General features: G+C 41.0%; 2 protein-coding genes across 3 annotated transcripts; one reads left to right on the top strand and one right to left on the bottom strand.

Moving 5' to 3' along the window:
• Nucleotides 1-6064: 6064 nt before the first annotated feature.
• On the bottom strand, nucleotides 6065-19916 carry ints11 (integrator complex subunit 11). The gene is made up of 17 exons (XM_083769263.1): nucleotides 19570-19916; nucleotides 19249-19346; nucleotides 18358-18431; nucleotides 18037-18265; nucleotides 16896-16994; nucleotides 16635-16669; nucleotides 16396-16534; nucleotides 16136-16200; nucleotides 15225-15414; nucleotides 15021-15104; nucleotides 14705-14794; nucleotides 13676-13838; nucleotides 12775-12885; nucleotides 10831-10892; nucleotides 10033-10175; nucleotides 9417-9546; nucleotides 6065-6769 (listed from the first exon to the last, which is right to left on the bottom strand). Exons 1-17 carry the CDS (start codon nucleotides 19595-19597, stop codon nucleotides 6704-6706), a joined length of 1806 nt encoding a protein of 601 aa, XP_083625389.1. The 5' UTR covers nucleotides 19598-19916; the 3' UTR covers nucleotides 6065-6703.
• Nucleotides 19917-20313: 397 nt separating this feature from the next.
• Nucleotides 20314-21592, top strand: cptp (ceramide-1-phosphate transfer protein). 2 transcript variants are annotated; one of them, XM_083769267.1, is made up of 3 exons: nucleotides 20314-20366; nucleotides 20465-20639; nucleotides 20842-21592. In XM_083769267.1, the coding sequence occupies exons 2-3, from the start codon at nucleotides 20506-20508 to the stop codon at nucleotides 21362-21364; spliced, it is 657 nt and encodes a 218-aa protein (XP_083625393.1). In that variant the 5' UTR covers nucleotides 20314-20366; nucleotides 20465-20505; the 3' UTR covers nucleotides 21365-21592. The 2 variants fall into 2 exon arrangements, with proteins under 2 accessions (XP_083625393.1, XP_083625392.1); XM_083769266.1 differs by lacking the exon at nucleotides 20314-20366 and having other exon boundaries at nucleotides 20444-20639.
• Nucleotides 21593-21797: the final 205 nt, after the last annotated feature.

The following is a 21797-nucleotide window of genomic DNA, read 5'->3' as shown; positions in this document are numbered from 1 at the left end:
AATCGACAGCAGGTGACAACAGAAACAGGACGGAAGACAATGAGGGCGTCACATATAATTCGCCCAGCTGGTACCCACTTAAGGCACAATCAGATCCCAGTTCAAACCCATATAGGCAAACACAGGTGGCGCACACACATGGTTCTGAAATAAAATGGCCCATTTGGATACCACCTAAGATCCAGTTAGAAACCCACGTAAGCCCATAAGGGCTAACACGGGTGGGCCCTTTGTGAAAACTGGGTGCACGGCCCACTTGGAACCCATGCCCATAGCCCATGTCAAAACCCAATTGGGCCCAGATGGACATGTTAGCTTAGGCTACATTAAGCCTTAAGGACGTTTAAGGGGAGTCTTTATTGTAGGCTAATATGATAATATCTCAAGTCAAGTGTTAGCCCCTATGTGCCCTCTCCCGCTGAGGGAACATACTGGGACTAGTCAAGCTGTGTGCTGAAATCGTACATTTTACTCTGAGAATGTATAAAACAAACTAAGCCGTTTGTACACACAGAGTTTAGGATAATGGAAAAAATTAATGGACATTATTTTTTCACCAACAGAGAGTTGCAAACCAACCGGTTAAGAGACCACATGGACCCTGCCATGATGGAGACACAGCCAAGCTGCACAAAGTGCACATTCCAGTAAGTACATCTTTACTATTAAACAGAGTAAATTAATAAATAGCCTATATCAGTAACATTATGTAGAATAACTACATATTTACTATTAACAAGAGAAATGCATCAGTAACATTATAGTTGTGTTAGAGCAGCCATCCATGAAGCCGTTTTAATGTTGCATTCTCTATTGAGGATAAAGCTGCTGCTTAAACTATCGCTCAAAGGTGACATTCTACAAACCTTAAAACGGCAAACAGACATGAAAAATAGGCATTGATGAGATTGCCTGAAGAAATATGCTAAAACAAAACTCTTTAATTAAAGAAAATGGACTTTGATTTACATAAAGTATTCTTACTGTATGAGGCTCAATCACTCCATTTGTTTCCCACAGGTGCATGAAGGTGACACCATGGCTTGGTGCTTTCAATTTGACCCCATCTACCCTGGGCGTTTGTTCCTGAGGGGGGTCCCTATTGCCTCACCTGGAAAAGCTCCTAAACAGGTGAGTTGGTTTCCATGTCCGAGTGATGCTAATCTACATGAAATTAAAATTAAATGAAGGAACCTAGCTAAAGTTACAAATCACTGCATTGTCTCCCACAGAGGGCTGAAGATAACAGCTCCACCTGGACCAGCCTGGTGGTGGTCCAGACTCCAGAGGAAGGTAGCTGCTGTCCCAACGCGTCCAAGCAGCCAAGCAGGTGAGTTGATTGCCATGTCTGAGTGATGATGATGTAACTTCAAAGGTTCGGCACGCTCAACTAAAAACAAACCGTTGTCAGAACTGTCAGGGGCAGATTTGGGTGCAAAAACTAAACAAAATCGTTTTGGCTGTCATGTGCTGATGAAGGCCAATAGGCAGAAACACGTTCCATTTCTGTGACTGCTGATGCAGATGAAATAATATGTGTGAGTGTGGTTGTTGTTGTTTTTTATGTGAGTGATGATGAAAACATGTAGACTAACACATGTTTCCTCTTCCTCACAGCAGGTGGTCAACAACTCAAGGGTCACCAAGAAGAGACCTCACAGTGATGCGTGGAGGAGGGTGGTGATTTATTATGTTTTTATTTTGGTCATTGTGTACAAGCATAATGAACAACTTTACATCATAATGAACAACTTTACATCATTACAATGGTTTGTGCTCGTTTCTCACAGGTATATTCCCCATGTTCTCAATGGTGACTAAAGTTACAACATTTTTTTTAAAAGTAAGTAAGTAAGTACATCTTTACACACAATAGAGGAATTCAGCAACCTAATAAATACATTGTGTGGTTTAGTTAGACCAGCCATCCATCGCTGAAGAACTCTAAAGTTTCATTTTATTAATGAGGATTGTTTTACTTGATCCCATAAATAACATTGATGAGTTGGGTTGAACTAGGCTAAGCTCACTTTCAACAAAACTGTAAGCAAAGATATCAAAAATGCACCTGTAGAACAGAACAAAAAATACATGGATTTTCTAGCAGTTCAGTTTCTGAAAATTTGTTCCAAGATCAAGTTACAAACTATTCCATTTTCTCCCACAGAAGATTCCAGAGCCAACTAGAAAAAGTGCCCTTCTGGGCACAGGTCTCCACCAGGTTATCCACAGATCCGTGCAGTTAGAGGTAAAAACACTTTTGGGCCAGTTATAGCGCCACCTTGAGGCTGAGTTGAAATTGTTCATGTGGCATTTTGTCCTGGGCCTAGTGGGTATGTGGGTGCACAATTTCACGGAAATCACGCGATGTGTTCATGATTTGCAGCATTTTGTTTGAAACTGAGCACTCCTGTGAACTTTGGAAGCCAATCTTAACCAATCAGGATGGAGTCTGAGAAATCTGAAAGAGCGGTTTGGTTGAATGGCTCTAGAGAGACTGTGTACCAATTTGCGTGATGTTTGGACAAAATCTGTAGGTGTACTGTGCAAAAACTTGTTTTGCACAAAGCGGCCTCCTGGTGGCGCTATAACAGACCGTTCTGGAAAGTTTGGGGCAGAGGTTCATCGTTGGCATCCAGGGAGTGTGTGTACCAATTTGTGTGATGTTTGGACAAAATCTGTAGGTGTACTGTGCAAAAACTTGTTTTGCACAAAGCGGCCTCCTGGTGGCGCTATAACAGGCCGTTCTGGAAAGTTTGGGGCAGAGGTTCATGGTTGGCATCCAGGGAGTGTGTGTGCAAAATATGGCATCGACCGGGTTAACGGTGGCAGAGATTAGCTGTTCACGGACACACGGACGGACACACGGACGGACACACAAACGGACGGACGGAGTGCAAAACATACTCTCCCCACATGCCTTCGGCCTGGTGGAGACAATGAGGAAACCACATTTTGCCATCCTGATTGAAGCGCCCATGGACGCCCCCAGAGCACTCCAGAGGAACAACGCCCCCAGAGCAGGGTAAGTAATAGTACTTAAGTTACATTGTGTCATTCTGTTAGAGCAGCCATAGTCTTCCTGTGTTCCTGGCATTAAAGGACATGTACAGTAGGCCTATGTCTCATTCTTCCATTGTATGGCTTTTGCCTACTTTCTGTATCATTGCCTAGAAGACCCCTGGCTTAGAGCCTACTGAACTGTGCACACAAACGCACACGCACACACTCACACACACACACACACACACACACACACACACACACACACACACACACACACACACACACACACACACACACACACACACACACACACACACACACACACACACACACACAGATTGGTAAATTAATAGAAAGATTACAGTAGGTCGATAAGTATTGCACTTCAAAGTACAAGTCCTTTGTTTTTAGCTGACATCTGTTTTCCCTTCCTTCCAGAACTAGGTGGTGAGAGCTGTGCAGTCAGCAGACCTGGGTTGGAGCTGGACATGGAGCATCTGGAAGTGGTGTTTTCCCAAAGTTCCCACCCATTCTCATTGTAAATAGTGTCTTTATAATAGCCTATATTCATTTTATTATTATTGTATAGTGTAAATAAATAGTGTGTATTTTCTTTCTTACTTTGAGTCAATCACATGTACAATTCTGTTTCTAGTCAAATAAATAGTGTGTATTAATCTAAAAAAATTGACATTTGTGTTTGGTAGATTATTTCACAATGTTTCTTGGCAGTAACCAGCGTTGGACAAAGTTCTCAACGGCAGTACAGTCAAAATATTACTCCTGGTTAAATTTGACTACTACAAGTGAAAGTTGTTTGTCAAACTGTGTAGGCCTACTTGAGATAAAGTACTGGAGCACTTGTTTAAACAGTAAGAACTTAACAGCACAAATTACAAAGTACATTTTTTGTTTATTATCAATACATTGCTGTTTTACAATTTTGACTTAAAAAAAACTCACAAATGCATCGCAACACATTGTGAGCTTGTACTGTAGATCTTATTTCCACTATATTTGAAATATGGCTTAATGATTGGTTAATTACTACTTGTAGTTAAGTGGATTCAAAAGTGCAATATTTGTCTTTGAAATGGAGTGGCTGAGGAATGCGATTCAAATCTGTTTTTGCTGTTCAGACTGCATAAAAACAATGCGACTCTAATCTGGATAGCCCACAAATCAGATTTGGGATGCCAGTCTGGGCAGGGCCTTAGAATATTCAGTGACAGTATTGTTGCCTGGGTCAGAAATCTCCTATCCGTATTCTAAAAGCATTAAAAGTAGCAGATAAAAGCAATCAAAACAAAACAAAACTAGCCATAAAATACAAACATCAATTGCTTTCTAGTGCATACATCTATTTTTTTTTGTCAAATATGTTTTTATTGAACAGATTATAAATTATTACAAACATTAGATTAGACATTTATGAAACAAAATGAAAGAAAAAATAAACAAGACAAAAAGAGAAAGAAATCCCTTAACACTCCCACCCATACTGCTCAGTGACACTGCATACTATATAATAAAGTGATAGAAAGCTCATGGAAAACATCTGAAAAGAAAATGGCGTACAGTCAACCATATCAATGGTATCCTGTCTATTAATTGTTTCTACTCAGGTAATGGACAAGGGGCAGCCAAACCTTATCAAACTGTCTCTCCCTGTTTCTCAGGAAATACCTTATTCTCTCAAGATGAAGTGTACTAGTCATTTCATTTAACCAGTGCTTAAATGCAGGAGCCTCCTCCTTCTTCCAGTGTGTCAGAATTAGTTTTTTCGCTGTAATCAGACCATATGAGAAGAGTTGTTTCTGTGCTCTCGTCAACACAAGCATGGAGTCTGACAAACCCAGAATTATTAGTACAGGATCGGGGTCAATATGAATACTCAAAATATCAGAGAGCGTCTCAAATATCTTAATCCAATATCTTTGTATCCGAGGGCAAAGGGCGAAGCTATGAAGAAGATTTGCATCTATTGTAATACATTTGTCACAATGCGAAGAAATATCTGGGTATATGTTTGCCACTTGAAATGATTCATAAAGATGTGACACCCTCACGTCTGGTACTGAATTTATTAAGAAGGAACCTATCTAGGGATGAAGGTGTAGCTCTCTCAAAAGTGGGAGAAAAGTTACGGATGTAGTTCCTAACCTGTAGAAACCTAAAAAGGTTACTCCTAGGGAGTCTATATTTTTCCTGCAGTTGAGCAAATGAGGCAAAAGTTCCACCCATATAAGTCTCCAATTGTGCGTATACCCAAACCCTTCCACTGTGCAAACGTATCATCCAGTTGGGATGGTAGAAATGAGGGGTTATCAGCTATAGGGAGCAGAAAAGATAGTGAGTTGTTCCTAAAATATGTTTTGATTTGTTTCCAGATTCTTATCATACTGTGAATAACAAGGCATCCATTGTAAATGGATTTATCTAATTTCACGGGGGATAATATTATTTAACTTAAACAGTATGGGCGACATTTCTCCTGCTCCCATTGTAGCCAACGGGGAGGTTCAGCTGTGTTGTTTAACCAGGCCGAAATTGCTCTAACATTGGATGACCAGTAATATAGGCAGAAATCTGGCAGAGCAAGCCCACCAACCTGCTTCGGTTTACATAGATGGGATTTTTTGATCCTATGTTTTTTTGTATTCCCAGATAAAGGCAAGGACAATTGAGTCTAAGCGTTTGAAGAAGGACTTGGGTAGAAACACAGGGAGGCATTGGAAAAGGTACAACAGTTGGGGAAGAAACATCATTTTGAATGAATTAACTCTACCTATCAATGAAATAGGGAGCGATTTCCAAAATTCAATGTTGTTTTTTAGTTTCGCCAGCAGAGGGGGGTAGTTGGCCTTGAAAAGTGAAGAGAAGTCTTTAGTAATTTGGATACCTAGGTAGTATTAAGAGAACTTCAACAGGTACAGAGGGGAAAGAATGTAGGCCTACAGTATACACCATGCCAGTGGAATTAAATTGGTACCACAATTTGTTAATTCATCAATATAGTCTACAGCATACATGGGCAACTGGAGGCCCGGGGGCCACACACGAGGCCCCCACCTACACTTCATGTGGCCCACAGGTTAATATCAGAATACTGATATATTATTGATTTCAGCTGTATTTGTTTTGTCCTATTTGATAGCTTTGATGTCTGTTCCTGTATAATCAAATTTAATATACTCATACATATCATCTAGCATGTATAAAAATAACACAAAAATTGAAGTATTTCTAAACTGTCTTTTTTAATATAGGTTTAGTGAATTTGGCATTTGTACAATATCCAAAGCAAAAGAAATAATTTACATGTTTTATTTCTAGGCCCTTGGCAGGTACATCTAAATTAACAATGGTGAACTTATCTCTCCAAAGATACAAACAAAAGATACCGGCGATCTATAAAATGTACACAATGTCAGGGAACATTTAGCCCCTTGAAGACTCTCCACTTAAGAAACTTGACCCGAGTTGGCGCTGTACTCGTCTTGGTATGCTCCTTTTCCCCCCTCAAACACCAAATCTCTTGGTGACAATCACTGATGTACAAGTTCAGAACACAAGCATGTAGATCTACTATACAGTCCATCTTGGCTCATTTAATGTGCCTACACTGGATGACCTTCATCACTGACGATGCAGTTTGATGTTTGATCATCTTTACACATCTTTGGTTTGTGATATTTCAGCACAATCCAGAAGGAATCCCTTTTTTCAGGAGAGTAGAAAGGAAGCTCCCCAGGTCTTCATCCTGACAAAGTACAGCAGAACAGGAAGTTAATAATAAGCACTGTAGGAGAATTTATTTGATTCGGCTTTGAAACTTTGTTCCGGTTTAGAACAAATCATCAGTATGATGATTCATGCGTTAATATCTTGAGGTTATAACAAATGTAAAAATACGTGATAATATGTGATTAAAAAGTCAGAACACACACCCTATCGAATGGTGAAACCGTGACAGCTATTCTACTTTAGTGTTTCGAATTGGTGTCCTTTGTTTCAGTGAATGGAAAATATGAAATGCTTCAGCTACAATTACATTCTATAGACAACTGTGTGCTTCCAATTTTGTTGCCACAAAATTGTAAACAATAACACATTGGTATTATGATATTATAAACAGGGCTGCACACAACTTTTTTGGTCTAGAGGTCAGAGGAGCACCTGGAGGAGTTACTTGGTGCTCCTAAAATGCGGCGACCCATCTCGCCGGATGGATAAAAGAGGGATGCATGAATAACTTATAGCAAAACAATATTTATTGGATAAGTGGGGACTGGGGAGTCAATGGAGAGTATTGCAACTCTAGATTCATCCCATTATAAAAAGAAATCTAGAGTTGCAAATTGCAGCTATAGGTCCATGTGTATTCCAGCCCTATATGCATATTCTAATACAAACCTCTTAATACTTCCTAAGGATAATATGAGCATCAAAGCAATATATTTAGATACTTTTTTATTTAAATAGCCAATCTACTAGCTCACAACGTTGTGAGCTTGCAGATCAGCTATTTGTTTAACATACGACACGTCGTACAGCGAAGCATAAGTCAGGCTTCCCTTTTGTTTTTAGCCGAGGCGATGTACACAGTCAACACAGAGTCAGACAGTCAGACACACATGGCTCCTTGGTGCAAAATAAATAATGTACACTACCCGACTTTACGATAAAAGCTGGGTGACTGAAATTCTTTGTCCCTGTATAAAAGATGCAGTTTTTATCGGCCAGATTGGGATGCTCACGACATATTTTGCGCCACATCAAAGCATTAGTTTGGAGCCAGCCGACATCATCCAACCACTTTTCCGCAAACACACGTTTTCTGTGCGGTTCAGGTGGTGGTTCCGTTTGGCGTCTCTTTGGAGGTGGTGGTGCTGTAACACCAAAATAGTTACTTAATGGCGCTTGCTTCTTGGACATTTTGACGAGAGTTTGGCTGTAATACTGTAAGAATAATGTGTCAGGTAACTTTTTCTCCGTAGTAAATCCTCCCACGTTTGAGTAAGGACGCGCTGTGATTGGCCACAATGGCCAGTGCACTCTCGCAAGACGTGCTGTGATTGGCCAGTAGCCACTTTGAGTGGCAGTCGGTGGGAAATGCTCTCGCCACAGAATTTACTAGTGGTTATTCTGGCCATAATTATCATTCTGGGCGGCCCCAGCTGTCGGTACGCAGAAGCGCTTCCCGGTGCTTGATTGACAGCATTTTTAATTTTGACGAGGCATGCGCACTGGCGCACCGCTTATGTGCAGCCCTGATTATAAACACTGATAAGTAGTGATTAGTCTTAACCTGAAATCACGAAGAAACATTGCAACACGTTTTGGTGTCAGATACCATGCATACTGTAATACGTAAGGGCTTATTCAGCACTCTGGGCAGCTGGCTCCAAAACTGTGGAATGCACTTCCCATTGCAGTCAGAACTGCAGCATCACTCCCAATCTTCCGCCGTAGCCTGAAAACCCACCTTTTCAGACTCCATCATGGCCCATAGCACTTACCCTAACCCCTTAGATAGCATTTCTGTTGGCTTAGATAGCATTTGACACAGACTTATAGCATGTTATGTAGACAGCACTATAATTGTATTGTATATAGTCATAGCACGCCATAGTACATATGTATAGCATAGTAGTAAATATGTATAGTTTATTTGTATAGTGTATGTATAGTTTCATTATATAGATATTCCACTGTTACTTTCTTAGCTTACGCATGTTTCATGATATTGATAAATGCTTTTATGTGATGTATTCCCATGCTTTTGTTCTTGCTTAAATGTAAGTCGCTCTGGATTAAGAGCGTCTGCTAAATGCCTAAATTGTAAATTGTAATTGTATGGCACATGCACACAGAGCCCACCAATAAGTCACTTACTAGAAAATAATTAAAATAAAGTCTCTCTGCTTTCAGCCCTTAGGTTTTAACCACATGACCCCCACAAGCATCATTAATCCTTATTTTAGGCATGTAGGCAAATATTTGGCTAAAATAGGTGATCTACAAGCTCAGATTAGCTGATGTGAACTTGCAGATCAGCTATTGTCAGCGAAGACATTTGGTGTACAGGGACAAAAAGGAGAGCACCAAGTACAGACCCCTGGGGGACCGCAGTCCACAAAATATATAGGGTTTAAAGCTGCTATAAGCAATATTTTTTCAGTATTTAAAAAAAATGTAATTACTCATTGCTGGCTGTCTGAATACCAAAAGAAAAAAAAAAAAAAGGTAATTAAAAGTTTGACACTAAGTGGTTAAAAATCCAGTATTACAATGTAAAATCCAGAGTGATTTAACAGTGTGGAAAAACCAACCCCTAATAGCTTAGATTTAAATGATCACGCCAGATATCAGAAAAGTCTATTTCAGCCAAATGTGCTTCGAATTACCTGATAACTCCAGGAGAGCAGGAGGACCTTTGTGTTGGTGTCTTCAGCTGAAGATGACACTTTGATGACTATAGATTCCACCATGACCGTACTGTCAGGGAGGTGCTGGACGGTGTAACCTTTTAACACACTGTAGCACAAACAAATACAAATACAAATTTGTACATTTCAGTATAAATGTAATGCAAGCATAATTCACCTTTTTGCCCCAATATGATTTTATCCCATTATTGATCATTTTATGACATAATCTATTCTTTTTCAAAGACAGTTTGAATGGAAGACTGACCAATGGAACACCCGTTCTCTCTAGATTAATTGGACTATGCGCGTGACAAAAATCCCTTCATCGCCAGAATATTCAATATGGCGGGCATTTAAGAAAATAAGAGATGAATAAGAAATTCCTGTAAAACCGTTATTTTTTTAAATATACGTAGATAAGGATAAGAACTAGAGGATGAAGGTAGGAGAAAAGAAGGAATGTGATTTATCAAGGAAAACAAAAGTAGGGACGATGTGAAATGTTCCTTAAAGTGAACTGCATAACTGTGTTTTACTTGTGAAGGTATTTGTGGTCCTCCCATTCTCCCCCTGCTCCCCCCCCCCCCCTCACCTCTTTAGGTGTGTGTAAATTCTGTGGAGTGTGTCGGGGTCGCTGTGGGGGTCCTGGAGCTGAACATGGCAGGTGAAGCGTAATTGGTGCTCGTTGAGGCCAAGTTCCTTCAGGGCCTGCTCTGGAGAAACCAACCTCAGGCTCTATTCAAGGGAAGTTGAGAATGGATTGATTAAATGTCGTCTTGTCAATCAAGTACCCATGAGACAGTTACAGTAAACTACATAAGTAAAAGGACCCCAAAAATTATATGTATTTGGTCGCCGACCCCATCTGAAAATATGTTGTTTCAGGGACCCCCCCCCCCCCCCCCCCAAGAAGCAAAGATTTGAGTTAAAAACATTCGTTCTGAATAAATATATATTCCAATTTTGTGTCACATTTTCACGAAAAAATAGAAGACCTACAAGCTCGTAGCGCGCCACTCGGTGGCGCGCTACGAGCTTGTAGATCTGCTATTTTTCAATAGCTAAATTATAACAATGTTTATAACACCAAGAGGGGTTCCCGCCCCAAAATGAGCTAGAATAGGGACAGAATAGTGGTTAAAAGTAAGGTTGCAAATAACTAATGGCTCAGGTTTATCCTCAATCCTCTGCTGGGTGCTGCCAACTTCAGCCTAAAATTGCGCTTAGTGTGTTGGTATGAATGACAGGACAAACTGCATCATACTGTAGCAGAGTCTGCTAGAACTGCTTTGTAATCCAACATCTCAAGTTAATCCAAAGAGTCCTTTCAGCCTACTAATTATTAAGATATTGTTTTCTGGGTAGTCAAAAAATCTACTGAATAACATACGTTTTCTTTCATGATCAGCGTTCCGTGCATGGTCCGAGGTTTCTTTGGATCAGGAAGGGGTCCTTTGAAATAATGGAAAATAATGCATAACAAACAGAAACAGTAAGGTTAGGCCAATAACAAAACCACCAGTAGTGTTAAATAGAGAAAAGAACAAGCTCTGTGTGGTCCGTACTCCGTAGTTACCAGAAACTGAAAACAGGTGCTCATTGGAGTTAAACTTGGCTTCTGAATGGATTATGGAAAATAAGTGAAATGTTTTAAAAACTAAATGTGTTGTAATTGGTTCTAAATATGCACTCAGGACAGATCAGAAATTAAGCCTCTCTTTACAGGGTGCTACGATTGAGCAGGTTAAACTTAAACTGTTAGGTGTCACTATTGACGAAACACTGTCATGGTCCACTCAGATCAATAATACAGTGGTGAGGATGAGTAATGGCATCTATGCCATTAGGAGGAGTGCTCATCTGCTAACCAATCAGAATATACATCTCTAGTTCTGTTAAATGTGGACTACTGTCCTGTTATCTGGTTTAGTGCATCAAAGCAAGAATTTAGTAAACTTCAGCTTGCTCAGAACAAAGTGGCAAGACTAGCCGCTCTGTTTTGATGCTATGCATGCCAGGCTGTCATGGGTGAGGGTGAATGAAAGACTGGCATACAGCCTTATTCTGTTTTTAAAGAATGTGCATTTCTCACAGAAACCTTTCAGTTTGTTAGCTGCAAATGAAAGACATGATTATAATACTAGACATGCACTAAATGGTCACTTTACTTTCCCTCTGCCCAAAACCAATGCACTTAAGAAAACAGTCATGTACAGTGCCATTGCATACTGGCGTGTGTTCCCCCCACATCTGACTCTAACAAGAAATACTTTTTGTTTCAAAAGGAAACTCAAGGCAGCAATAGTCGGAAAGGAAATTATATTAGATTAAGTAAAAATAAATTTTGGTATTTTTGGACTAACAAATCTGTTTTTGACTGTTAACACATTGAGTACGCCGACTGCCTTCAAAATATAGGCTATAGAATACCGGAGGTGTCTAATCGCTTTTACTTTGAAAGCCATGAACCGGAAACACTTTCCTAAAAAAGTTGACTTTACAAAGTGACCTCAACATCCCCGATCATCTTAATATATTGTTTTACGCTCCAAAAAGCGTTCATATTTTGCGGGAGAGACGGATGAGGAGCAGAAAATAAGTGCCAGCATATCGCTCTATTCATCACCACGGAGAGTGCCCTGGATTAGGAGCTACGAGTCATTCTTTCCGTCTCGCTAACGTGGGAGTCAATAATAAGCTAATAGTTGCACTGAGCGTTAGCATACGGCAAGCGAAAAGCGAAATGCCAAAAAAATAAATAGGAAAAATTCTGAATATTAATATCTCGCCCCGCATCGCTGGGATGTCGCTAGGACGTCCTCAGACGTCCTTAGAACTCTACTCTACTCTACTCTATGACGTTCTCAGGCGTCCTACGTGCTGTAAGTGTTAATGTTACTGTTAATATAAATGTTGTTCTCTAGGTTAGTGTGTTTGTTCACCAACATTGATCATGCTGTACTGCATTTTATGATTTGTATTGTGATGCTTTTGCCTGGACCCCAGGAAGAATAGTCTCCACTACGGTGTAGACTAATGGGGATCCTTAATAAACTATACTAAACTATTGGAGAGGGTTCAATAATAGGTAAACCTATTTAAGTTCCTTCCCTTGTAGTAGTTGGATGACATCCATGTGTGAGAAAAATGGGTGAACTAAAAGATTCCAAGGCACTCCGAGTTTTAAAAAGCCTTTGTCATGGCTTTTAGCCATGACAGTTAAAAATATTGAATATTTCTTAAGTTCATCCGTTTTCTCACGTCTTTACTGGATATGATCTCAAAGTGTAATGCAGTGTAATAAAAGGGTTTTGAAACTGCAAACAGGACACACCCACAAGAGCCATTTCCCTCTTGAGCAGATTCAGTGAGATGTCCACTGGTACACTAGGGTTGGTGGGGACAGTCACGGTTTCACCATTAGCTGGCATGAAGCAGTTTATACCTGGAATACACAAAGACATCATACATCACAGTGTTAATGATGCAAACCTGCTCCAAGCTGAAATGGTCAGTGCATGATCAGGTATTACTGGTGTCATTCAGTGATGTTCAGAATAAATACATGACCTTGCGGGAGGTATCACTACAGAACAAATTACATACTGTAGTTTGTTTTTGTTTCTGTAAACTCCTCCGTTAGCTCTAGCACTGTTTGGAACAGATACTGTATTATAGTACCCTTTATGCAGTGAAGAAAGAAATACAACAACAAAAGAATGCCCACTCACTGTGTACTGGAATTTGACAGTAGGCAAACATTCATTGTCTTTTGGTGAATGACAAAATCACGTTTAGGTAGATGCATGTTACACTGATGGACGTGACATATTCTTCAGGAAGTTCTTTGATTATCAGGTCTGCCTTGTCTTTTCCCCCTTATAGGCCAACTACAATTACAGTAGCTGCTCAGGTAATCACCTGTGAATTAGATACGAGTGTCTGATTGTACTCACATGAATTAAGATTTATTGGCTAATGCCGCCATCTACTGGAGGTTTCTTTTTTAAGTGTTAACTCTGGCTAACAGTGAGCTGTTAATGCTTTATATAGTACTAGAAGCTCCACCCGCCTGTGGCGGGTCTCAGATCTAACACCATGAATCTGTGTCGCAGTGTGATCAGAGTGAGACACACCCACACTTTATCTGTGCCCACACTGTTTTCTCCGTGTGGTTGGACATACTGTACAACAACATAGGAGTTCTAGTGGTTAAAGAGTGAGGTTGCACTCACTGAACTCCTGTTCAATTTTGCCCTTGAGGAACTCCATCTTCACGGCCTCTCCGTGGACCAGGAGCATGTTCCGAGGCTCCGCCATGAGGATGAGCTGCATGATGCCCTTGGCGTCTGCATGGGCACTGAAGGACATGTACTCCACCTGTAGCTTCACTTCCAACTGAAAGAGACAGACACAATGTGAAAGTAAATTAAAACCCCTAAAGCCGGCCCAGGCCGTAGCGTAACGGTCTGGGCACCGGACTGGTAATCCAGTCGCAGTGTGCCGCGGGTTCGACTCCCGGACCCGACACGGCCTTTACTGCATGTCATCCCCCCATCTCTCTCCCGTTTCCTGTCAGCCTACTGTCTGTCCCTTCCAAAATCAATAAAAGGCGTAAGCCGCAAAAAAAATATCTTAAAAAAAAAAAAAACCCTAAAGCCATGGTAAAATGCGTTGCATCATGAGTTATGACTCATGAGTCATGACACATTGTGAAAATGTTCATCTATTTTCACTATTCTTTTAAATATTGAAGAAAAATAGATCACCTAAAATGACCAAAATAGGGACACCAGGGTGAATACAATACATAAGACAAATGCAGTGGTTGTAGTTGGTCTACCTGCGCTTCTATAGACATTTAGACCCTGTAGTTTAGTTGGGTAGGACCGCTTACTGGCAAGTCTGAAAAGTGGAAACGCCTGAAGCTCAAATTGCAATATCTCTCCTGAGCAAGGTGTGCCCTCTGTTAACGCTGCCCAGGGGTTAATTTTTTTTGGCACATGTTCAGGAGACTCAGGTTCGATTAGGGAATTCATGTTATGGATTAGAGCTTTAAGGAATGTCTGGATCATATGCAGGGAGAAGACAGGGAAAAGAGAGGGGATAACAGGGAACAGGAGTCATGAGGCAGCACCCATGATGTGTCCCATGATACAGTGTACGCAACATGTGACATACTGTAGCTAGGTCAGCTGTTACTCTGTCTATACAGTATATTCCTCCTACCCTATATGACAATAAAAATAAAAAAGATGATTTACCGTTGCTCTTCCTTCAATTTCCAGTTTCCGCTGCCCGTTCAAGATCTTGTGTCCAATTGTGCCTTGAACGCAATACCCCGGCATGATTACCTGGTACAAAGAAATTCTAGTTACATTTCAAGCACAGTCTTGGCGGGAACCCCTTTTGGTGTTTTAAACATTATGTTGTAATTTAGCTATTGAAAAATAGCAGATCTACAAGCTCATAGCGAGCCACCGAGTGGCGCGCTACGAGCTTGTAGGTCTGCTATTTATTTATTTTTTCGACGTCAGGCCTAAATGGGTTAAAGGTCTCCCTGTTCCGAGTGACACTCACCATGTTCTTCTCATTGCCAGCCCACTTCTTGAAGATTTGCAAAGACTGGCCAGCATGAAGCATACCTGGTGTGGCAAACACCACCTACAAATAAATTAGTATAATTCAGTTCAGACCAATGAACTAATGTACGAATACCACCGTGTCATTTTCTAGAGAGGGAGAGGGAGAGGGAGAGAGAGAGAAAACACGAAACAGTCGTACCATAGGTCCAGGATTATCCGCATAGGTGCGATCAAAGGCCTTGATATGCTTGAATTCAAACATGTTTCTCTGTACAAAGGTTTTGCGAATCTTCTGGTTGGTCCATGTTATGAAGAGCTTGTAGTAGTGATTGGCCTTCTCCGTCAGCCCCGTGCAGAAGTACATTGGGGCTTTCAGGTTCATTCTCTCCCTGTGGAATAAGAGGAAACCTCTCTGTTACAACTAAAAACAGTAGTGTACTCAGTACGGACATCTAACATTCATAACAGGCTTAGTGAATGGGTGAGCACAATGTCAAAAAGGTTTGCAGGTAATTTGGCATGAGTGATTTTGATAAAAAGAAATATGACAATATGAAAATACAGTATATTACAGTATATTACATAATACATACATATACTACATAATAATAGATGCATACTGTATACAACCTCCTCAGTAGGCATAATTAGAGCTCATACCCACTGGTCCTTTCATGCTGTGTGTTTTATGTGTTGGGGGTAGAGGTTAGTTAATACATAAAAATTGAAATAAATTCTACAATCAAATAGAATTCCTGTGCACTCTGTTAACTTCAATCTTTGTAAATGCCACCAATTTCCCGTTGTAAAAAATGGACCAATTTACTGCCCAAATGAGATTTTCCAAATTAGAATTAATTTATGAACCATGAAATGTGCTAATTTCTCAAATTACCCTGAGGCTTAGCTTTCCCTCTTGGTCTCCCACTCAGAGCAGTGCCATAAAATGCGTCTCTTCATGATGTCATAAGACAGTTTTGTCTTTTGTTTGTCGCTTTGGGAGAAACTTATTTGTTTTCAGACGCCTAGACAAAAAGGTGGGTGCACAGCTACAGAATAATAGATATCGAGTCCTATTAGGTTAAAGTTCAAGTTAAAGACCAGCCTTACCAAAATGTTTCCAATAGGATGCAGAGTTCCTGTGCTCTCCCAAGGGCAAAAACTGGAATGAGAACCTACAAACAGAACATTAGCAATATAATATATATATAATCTTCTATCCTGGAAGTGAATTGGAGATGAAAAACATCTACAGTACAAGCTCACACTTGGTGAACTTGTAATCTTTTTCTTTTTGCCTATAACCCTATGCCCAAAATAGGAAGGCCAGGCTGAAAGCGGTTAATCATTCAACTGTACAGTGTACTTACCTTTCCTCCTCGCTCTACTGTCTCGTGCACTTTCTTCAGAAAGTCCCTCTCCCTACATCGTTTTGAGTCACGGATGGTGGTGGCATATGTGGACTCCGAAATGAGGAGGTCTGGACGACACTTGTCAATCCACGCAGCACTTCAGAAATGCAACATACAATATGTGGCAGGTCAAGAGGCTGTATGAAGACGATTAACCATAACCTTTATCATTGTGAATTTCCATAAATACCACTTACCCTAAATGCCTGTCAGGCGTCATGTTGTAATCTCCCTGAATGTTAAAGAGATTTGACAGTAAGACCATGCTAATCAAATTCACGGATTCTAATATAAGCCAGCTTGTCGTTTATCCCATTTTGGGCGGGAAGCTCGTAGCGCGCCAGAGCGACTGACATAGAAGACATTTTTAGAATCTGATCTCAGGTCAGAATGAAAACTGTCAGGATGTAGAAGACATTTTTAGAATCTGATCTCAGGTCAGAATGGGTTATACTCACAGTGTAGACCACAGACTCTGATCCTACTTTGATGAGCACCATGGCAGCTCCCAGAACATGGCCTGCATAGTAAGCCTTGATCTCCAGCTCATCGTCCACCTGTATGCATTCACCAAAATGGAAAACCCCGTGTCATGAAAGAAGCTGAGCAGCTAGTGTACTACCAATGTGTGTGAATGGATATCTGGACATATCAAAATTGTACCTTGTTATATACCATATTATTTTAAATGGTATTATTACAGACATACTATGTATTATGCAAAAAACACATTTCAGTCATCTGTCATATACAGAATTAAAAATGAATTAAAAAAAGCAGCTTGATAAAAAGGGAAACACAGAGAAAAACAAGAGGATGTAATATTGGTGTAGCACCGATGTGAATCTCAGAGTCTATGATGTATTTGGGGACTGTTTGAGTCGGATCCAACCGCCATGATTTCCATTATGAAATTAAAGTAAGATATTTCAAATAAATATAAAATATATGTGAAAAAGGAAATGCAGGGAAGTAAACCCGGGGCTTTTATATTATAGTGCGAATCTTGCTGCCTGTGCTGTTTTAACTGTGCCGTCTTGTTTCTGTCCACGCTGACTGTTGTAGAAAATCTCTTTTCCCGCCGGTTCCGGCAAGCCGCCACGCGTCCGAAACGGTTGAGAAATGACAGTGTTATCGTTTGGCGGTCCCTCTACTGTACTGTCACTGTATTGTACTGGCACACCCGAAAGCATCATATATACAGTTAATACGTGTGTGTGTGTGTGTGTGCGCGTTAGGTTATGCACAGGTGGTGAAAAACAGACACCCAGCCAGCCAGCCAGCCACCCACACACATAGCTCCTTAACCCATTCTGAACGGACACCCATTTTGGTGTCAGCATCATGTTATGCTTTAGCTATTGAAAAATAGCAGATCTACAAGCTCATATCGCGCCACCGAGTGGCGCGATACGAGCTTGTAGGTCTGCTATTTTTGAAAAACGAAGAGCGACTGACATTTCTAGAATCTGATCTCAGGTCAGAATGGGTTAATCAGACCAATGTGTGTCCAGTGGAAACCTCGTATGAATCTGATCCCAGGTCAGAATGGGTTAAGGGAGTGGTTGCACCACTCAAAAATAAAAGTTTTTCATTCACCTGGACAGTTTGATGCAGGTTTAAAGGAATCACTTTCTTCATGCAATCTTTGATCATTTGCGAAGTGAAGAAGTTGGTCTCTCCCTTTTTGTCAACGGTGATCTTCCTGAAGTCTTCCAGCAAAATGGGACAAATGGCCTTGGTGGGGTGGGTCATGTAGATGGGTCCATCGTAGCCCACCATCTCACTCATGTAAGGCAGAGCACCACAATGGTCCAGGTGGAAATGGCTAGGAAACACAGTAACATATAAAATGCCTGAACACGCACGCGTGTGTGTGTGCATATGAAAGTTATGGTATTAGAATAGATATTAACAAACCTAATGATTACGCAGTCCAAAAATTCTGTCAGGCGTCCGTTTTGGGTTATGTAGGAGAAGTCAGGGAAGCGTCTCTGGAATGATAATACAGAGTATCGATCAAGGATTGTGTTGTGCAATATTCTCGTTACAAAATCATGTTATCTACCATATTGTGTAACAGACCCAGAGAAGGCTAAACTTTTATTTTAAAGCGCCTGGCCGGAAGCAGAAGCCAGCTCATTCCAGCTGTCAGAAGAGAGGGCTATTTAAGTCCAGCTTAGCATGCACAGGGCAGGAATTGTTTGGCATGGACGGGTGGTACGGGGAATCGCACAAACATGACATGTTTGGTGCGAGCCCCATAGACAATGGAGAATTTCTCGTGTAACTTTTAGAGAACACAAGAATGGACCTTGAGAGAGACGAGCTGTTCAGACCTCAATGATGTACATATTGTATAAGACAACTCTTGGTTAACAAAAATTAAGACATGTGAGGCTCTTCAGTGACTGTCAGGTGAAAAGATGGTTGGCTTAACAGATTGGAGATATTGGAGGAGACTCGTGGCGATCTTCACCCTCCCAATGACCTAATGTGGGGATTAGCAGACATGGAGCACTGTAGAGAGGCAGGGGAACTTGGAATTGGCTTAATTATAAAATTGTGAGGAAAATATTTTGTCTGGGTGGGGCGTGGGGTGTTTATGTGGATAGAATCTCTGCTCCTGCTCCAAATCAGATGTCCAGACTTGGTATTTATTATTTTATTCAGATGGATTAGCTGCCACCGAAGTAGCAGCTACTCTTCCTGGGGTGACACAAACAACACATATAACACAAGTTGTACACAATCACAACACAATAAAAAATAACACTGCACAATAAAAACAGGTTTGGTAACTAGACTTACATCGTCATTGTATCCCATGTGCATCCCACAATCCAGCATGATGTTCTTGCCTCCCACTGACACAAGGATGCAGCTGCGACCAACATCTTGTCCAGCACCTTGTTGAGACAGCAAGTAACAAGAAGAGAAGTATATAAACACAACCAGTAGGGTTATTTATTTATTTTTCAATCTTTTTAAATCGTATGACGTGAGAGTGAGCCACTTTCCACCATGGTAGCTAAAGTTAGTAATAACTGAAGTTAACATTAAGACCGCTGTTGATATTTGAATGTTGGCTAGCGTTAGCCAAGTAGCAAGTTAGCAAGCAACAGCACTTACCCAATGGTGTTACTTTGATTTCAGGCATGGTTATTCTTTTTTCCAAAAAATGGAATTTAGTAGATCGATAAGTGCCAACTATAGGTTACCCGGGATGGGCTGGCTGTTTGCACAGAACAACACTTTGTTTACAAAAAGATGTTTATTATCTTCCTGCGTCCCCGGGACTGTTCATTCAAGAGGTTGCTGAATCCCATAGCCCCAATGTGTCGTCGCGGTGTGATTGGTGGAAAGTCTGGTGACGCGGGGTTAGATTTGCTCTGTAAATTTGCGTCATTATTAATGAAACAGTATAATACTATCATGTAGATGTAGTAATGTGTAAATATAATAGTACTATACCATTATTAGCAAAGGATTTTTATACGGCGTAAATGTTAACTATTTTTTCATTATTAAACTAGAGTTAACGATGGTGTCATAGCACAAAGATAGCGTAGCAAGTGAAAGGTGAAAGTAGTGAAGTGAACACAGCGCGTTGGCCTGCCAATAAACTAGCCAATGACAGCGCGAGCAGCCAGAGTTGTGGGCCGGGCTCTCCCACTACCGCCTGGTACTTCATCGTACGGAGGTGGCGCGCAAGAAGATCTACAAGCTCACAGCCTGTCGCATTACCGACGGGCCGTGGGTTTGTAGATATACTATTTTCAACATGCGACACCGTCATACGACCAGCATGAATAATCATACCGCAGAAGATCAAAGCGAGTAGCGACAAATCGTCGCTCGTCGTCAGAAGAAAATAGGAAAAGCAATGAACGCCGTGTCCACTGTCAATTTTACTAGCTGCATTTAAGGTGCTTTGATTGCAAGGCTACACAGCTGTAGGTACGTTGCAACCTCAAAATTCATTCAAGTCATTCATTTGTTATTTTGTCTTTTCATCTATCCATAGCACTTCCGGGATAGATTAACCGTTTCTGTGCTGACAGTACCATGGCTGATTCTGTGGCAGTGGATGAACAGAAATTCTCCTTAAAAGAAGTTCTCGACACGTTCAATGAATGTCTGTCGGAAAATAAAGAAGTCTCCATTGAGCACTATATTGCCGGGTGGCGTGGGCTAGTAAGGTAAGTAGTTTAGAGTTACAACAATAGGTCAACCCTTAATTGTCCTGGTTTTCTGCCTCTACTTTCTGTTTGCCATGCAAAAAAGACTGAATATTTATCCCAATGCAGAGTAACATTTGCTGCCATCATTGAGCAGTTGTACTTCATGCTGTAATGGACCAGGCTACCACTTTACATTATGTTATTTTTTATATTTATATAGGTTTATGAATAGCCTGGGCAGTGTGTTCAGCTTCATCTCCAAGGATGCTGTCAATAAAATCCAGATCCTAGTCAACTTCCTCAACGGTGAGAATGGTTCCCACTATGTCACCATCCAGTCTATGGTCAAATATGAGTTGGAGAATGAACTGGTGGACATCAGCAAGAAGGGCAGTCACCCAGAGTCAGGCTGCCGCACCCTGTTAAGACTCCACCGTGCCCTGAGATGGTTGGAGTTGTTCCTGGAGCGTCTCCGTACCAGTACAGAAGACTGTAAGACCTCAGCCATGTGTGCAGAGTCATACAATGTATCCCTGGCCCAGCACCATCCCTGGGTTGTACGTACGGCTGCGGGCACAGCATTCCGTTTTCTGCCGTACCGCGCTACGTTTTTTGAAGTGATGAATGTAGGTACCCCGGAGCAGGTGGTGGCCATGCTAGGCGATGCCCTGCCGCTCATCTCTGAGGTGTACAGGATCACAGAGGATGTTTATGCTCAACACAACCTCTTGGAAATACCTTAGAGTTTGAGAAATTTATTTTTTCTCCACTGGGATTTTAAAGACATGATGAAATTATGTAATTGTTGTTAGTTGTTGTCGATTTATAAATGGACATTGTACCAAATCTGCCTAGTGCCTACATTCTCTGGTTGTCCAGTCCTAAGATATCTGTACTGTAAATTCCTGGCACTGCTTTGTTCCACCTACATTACATTGTCAAATCCTAAGTGTTCATTATCTCTGAGAGCAAACAAATGGAACCAACATAATTCTCTGCGCTCTACCGCTCTTGCAATCAAGATGGCAGATAGGCCCCCTTTCCAACACTTTTCCTGCCTAATATTGAACCAGTTCAGAGTGTTTCCACTGAAAATGAAAAATTCAGAACCTTAAAAGTTGGTTCAGAACTGGAACCAAAAATGGCTGCTGGTACCCTGAAAGCACGAAGGTTCCA

Source organism: Protomyctophum parallelum (assembly GCF_964188405.1).
Source record: "Protomyctophum parallelum genome assembly, chromosome: 7".
NCBI classification, from domain to species: domain Eukaryota; kingdom Metazoa; phylum Chordata; class Actinopteri; order Myctophiformes; family Myctophidae; genus Protomyctophum; species Protomyctophum parallelum.
Note: the sequence above shows the minus strand (reverse complement) of the source record. Positions and strands in the feature narration are given on the sequence as shown.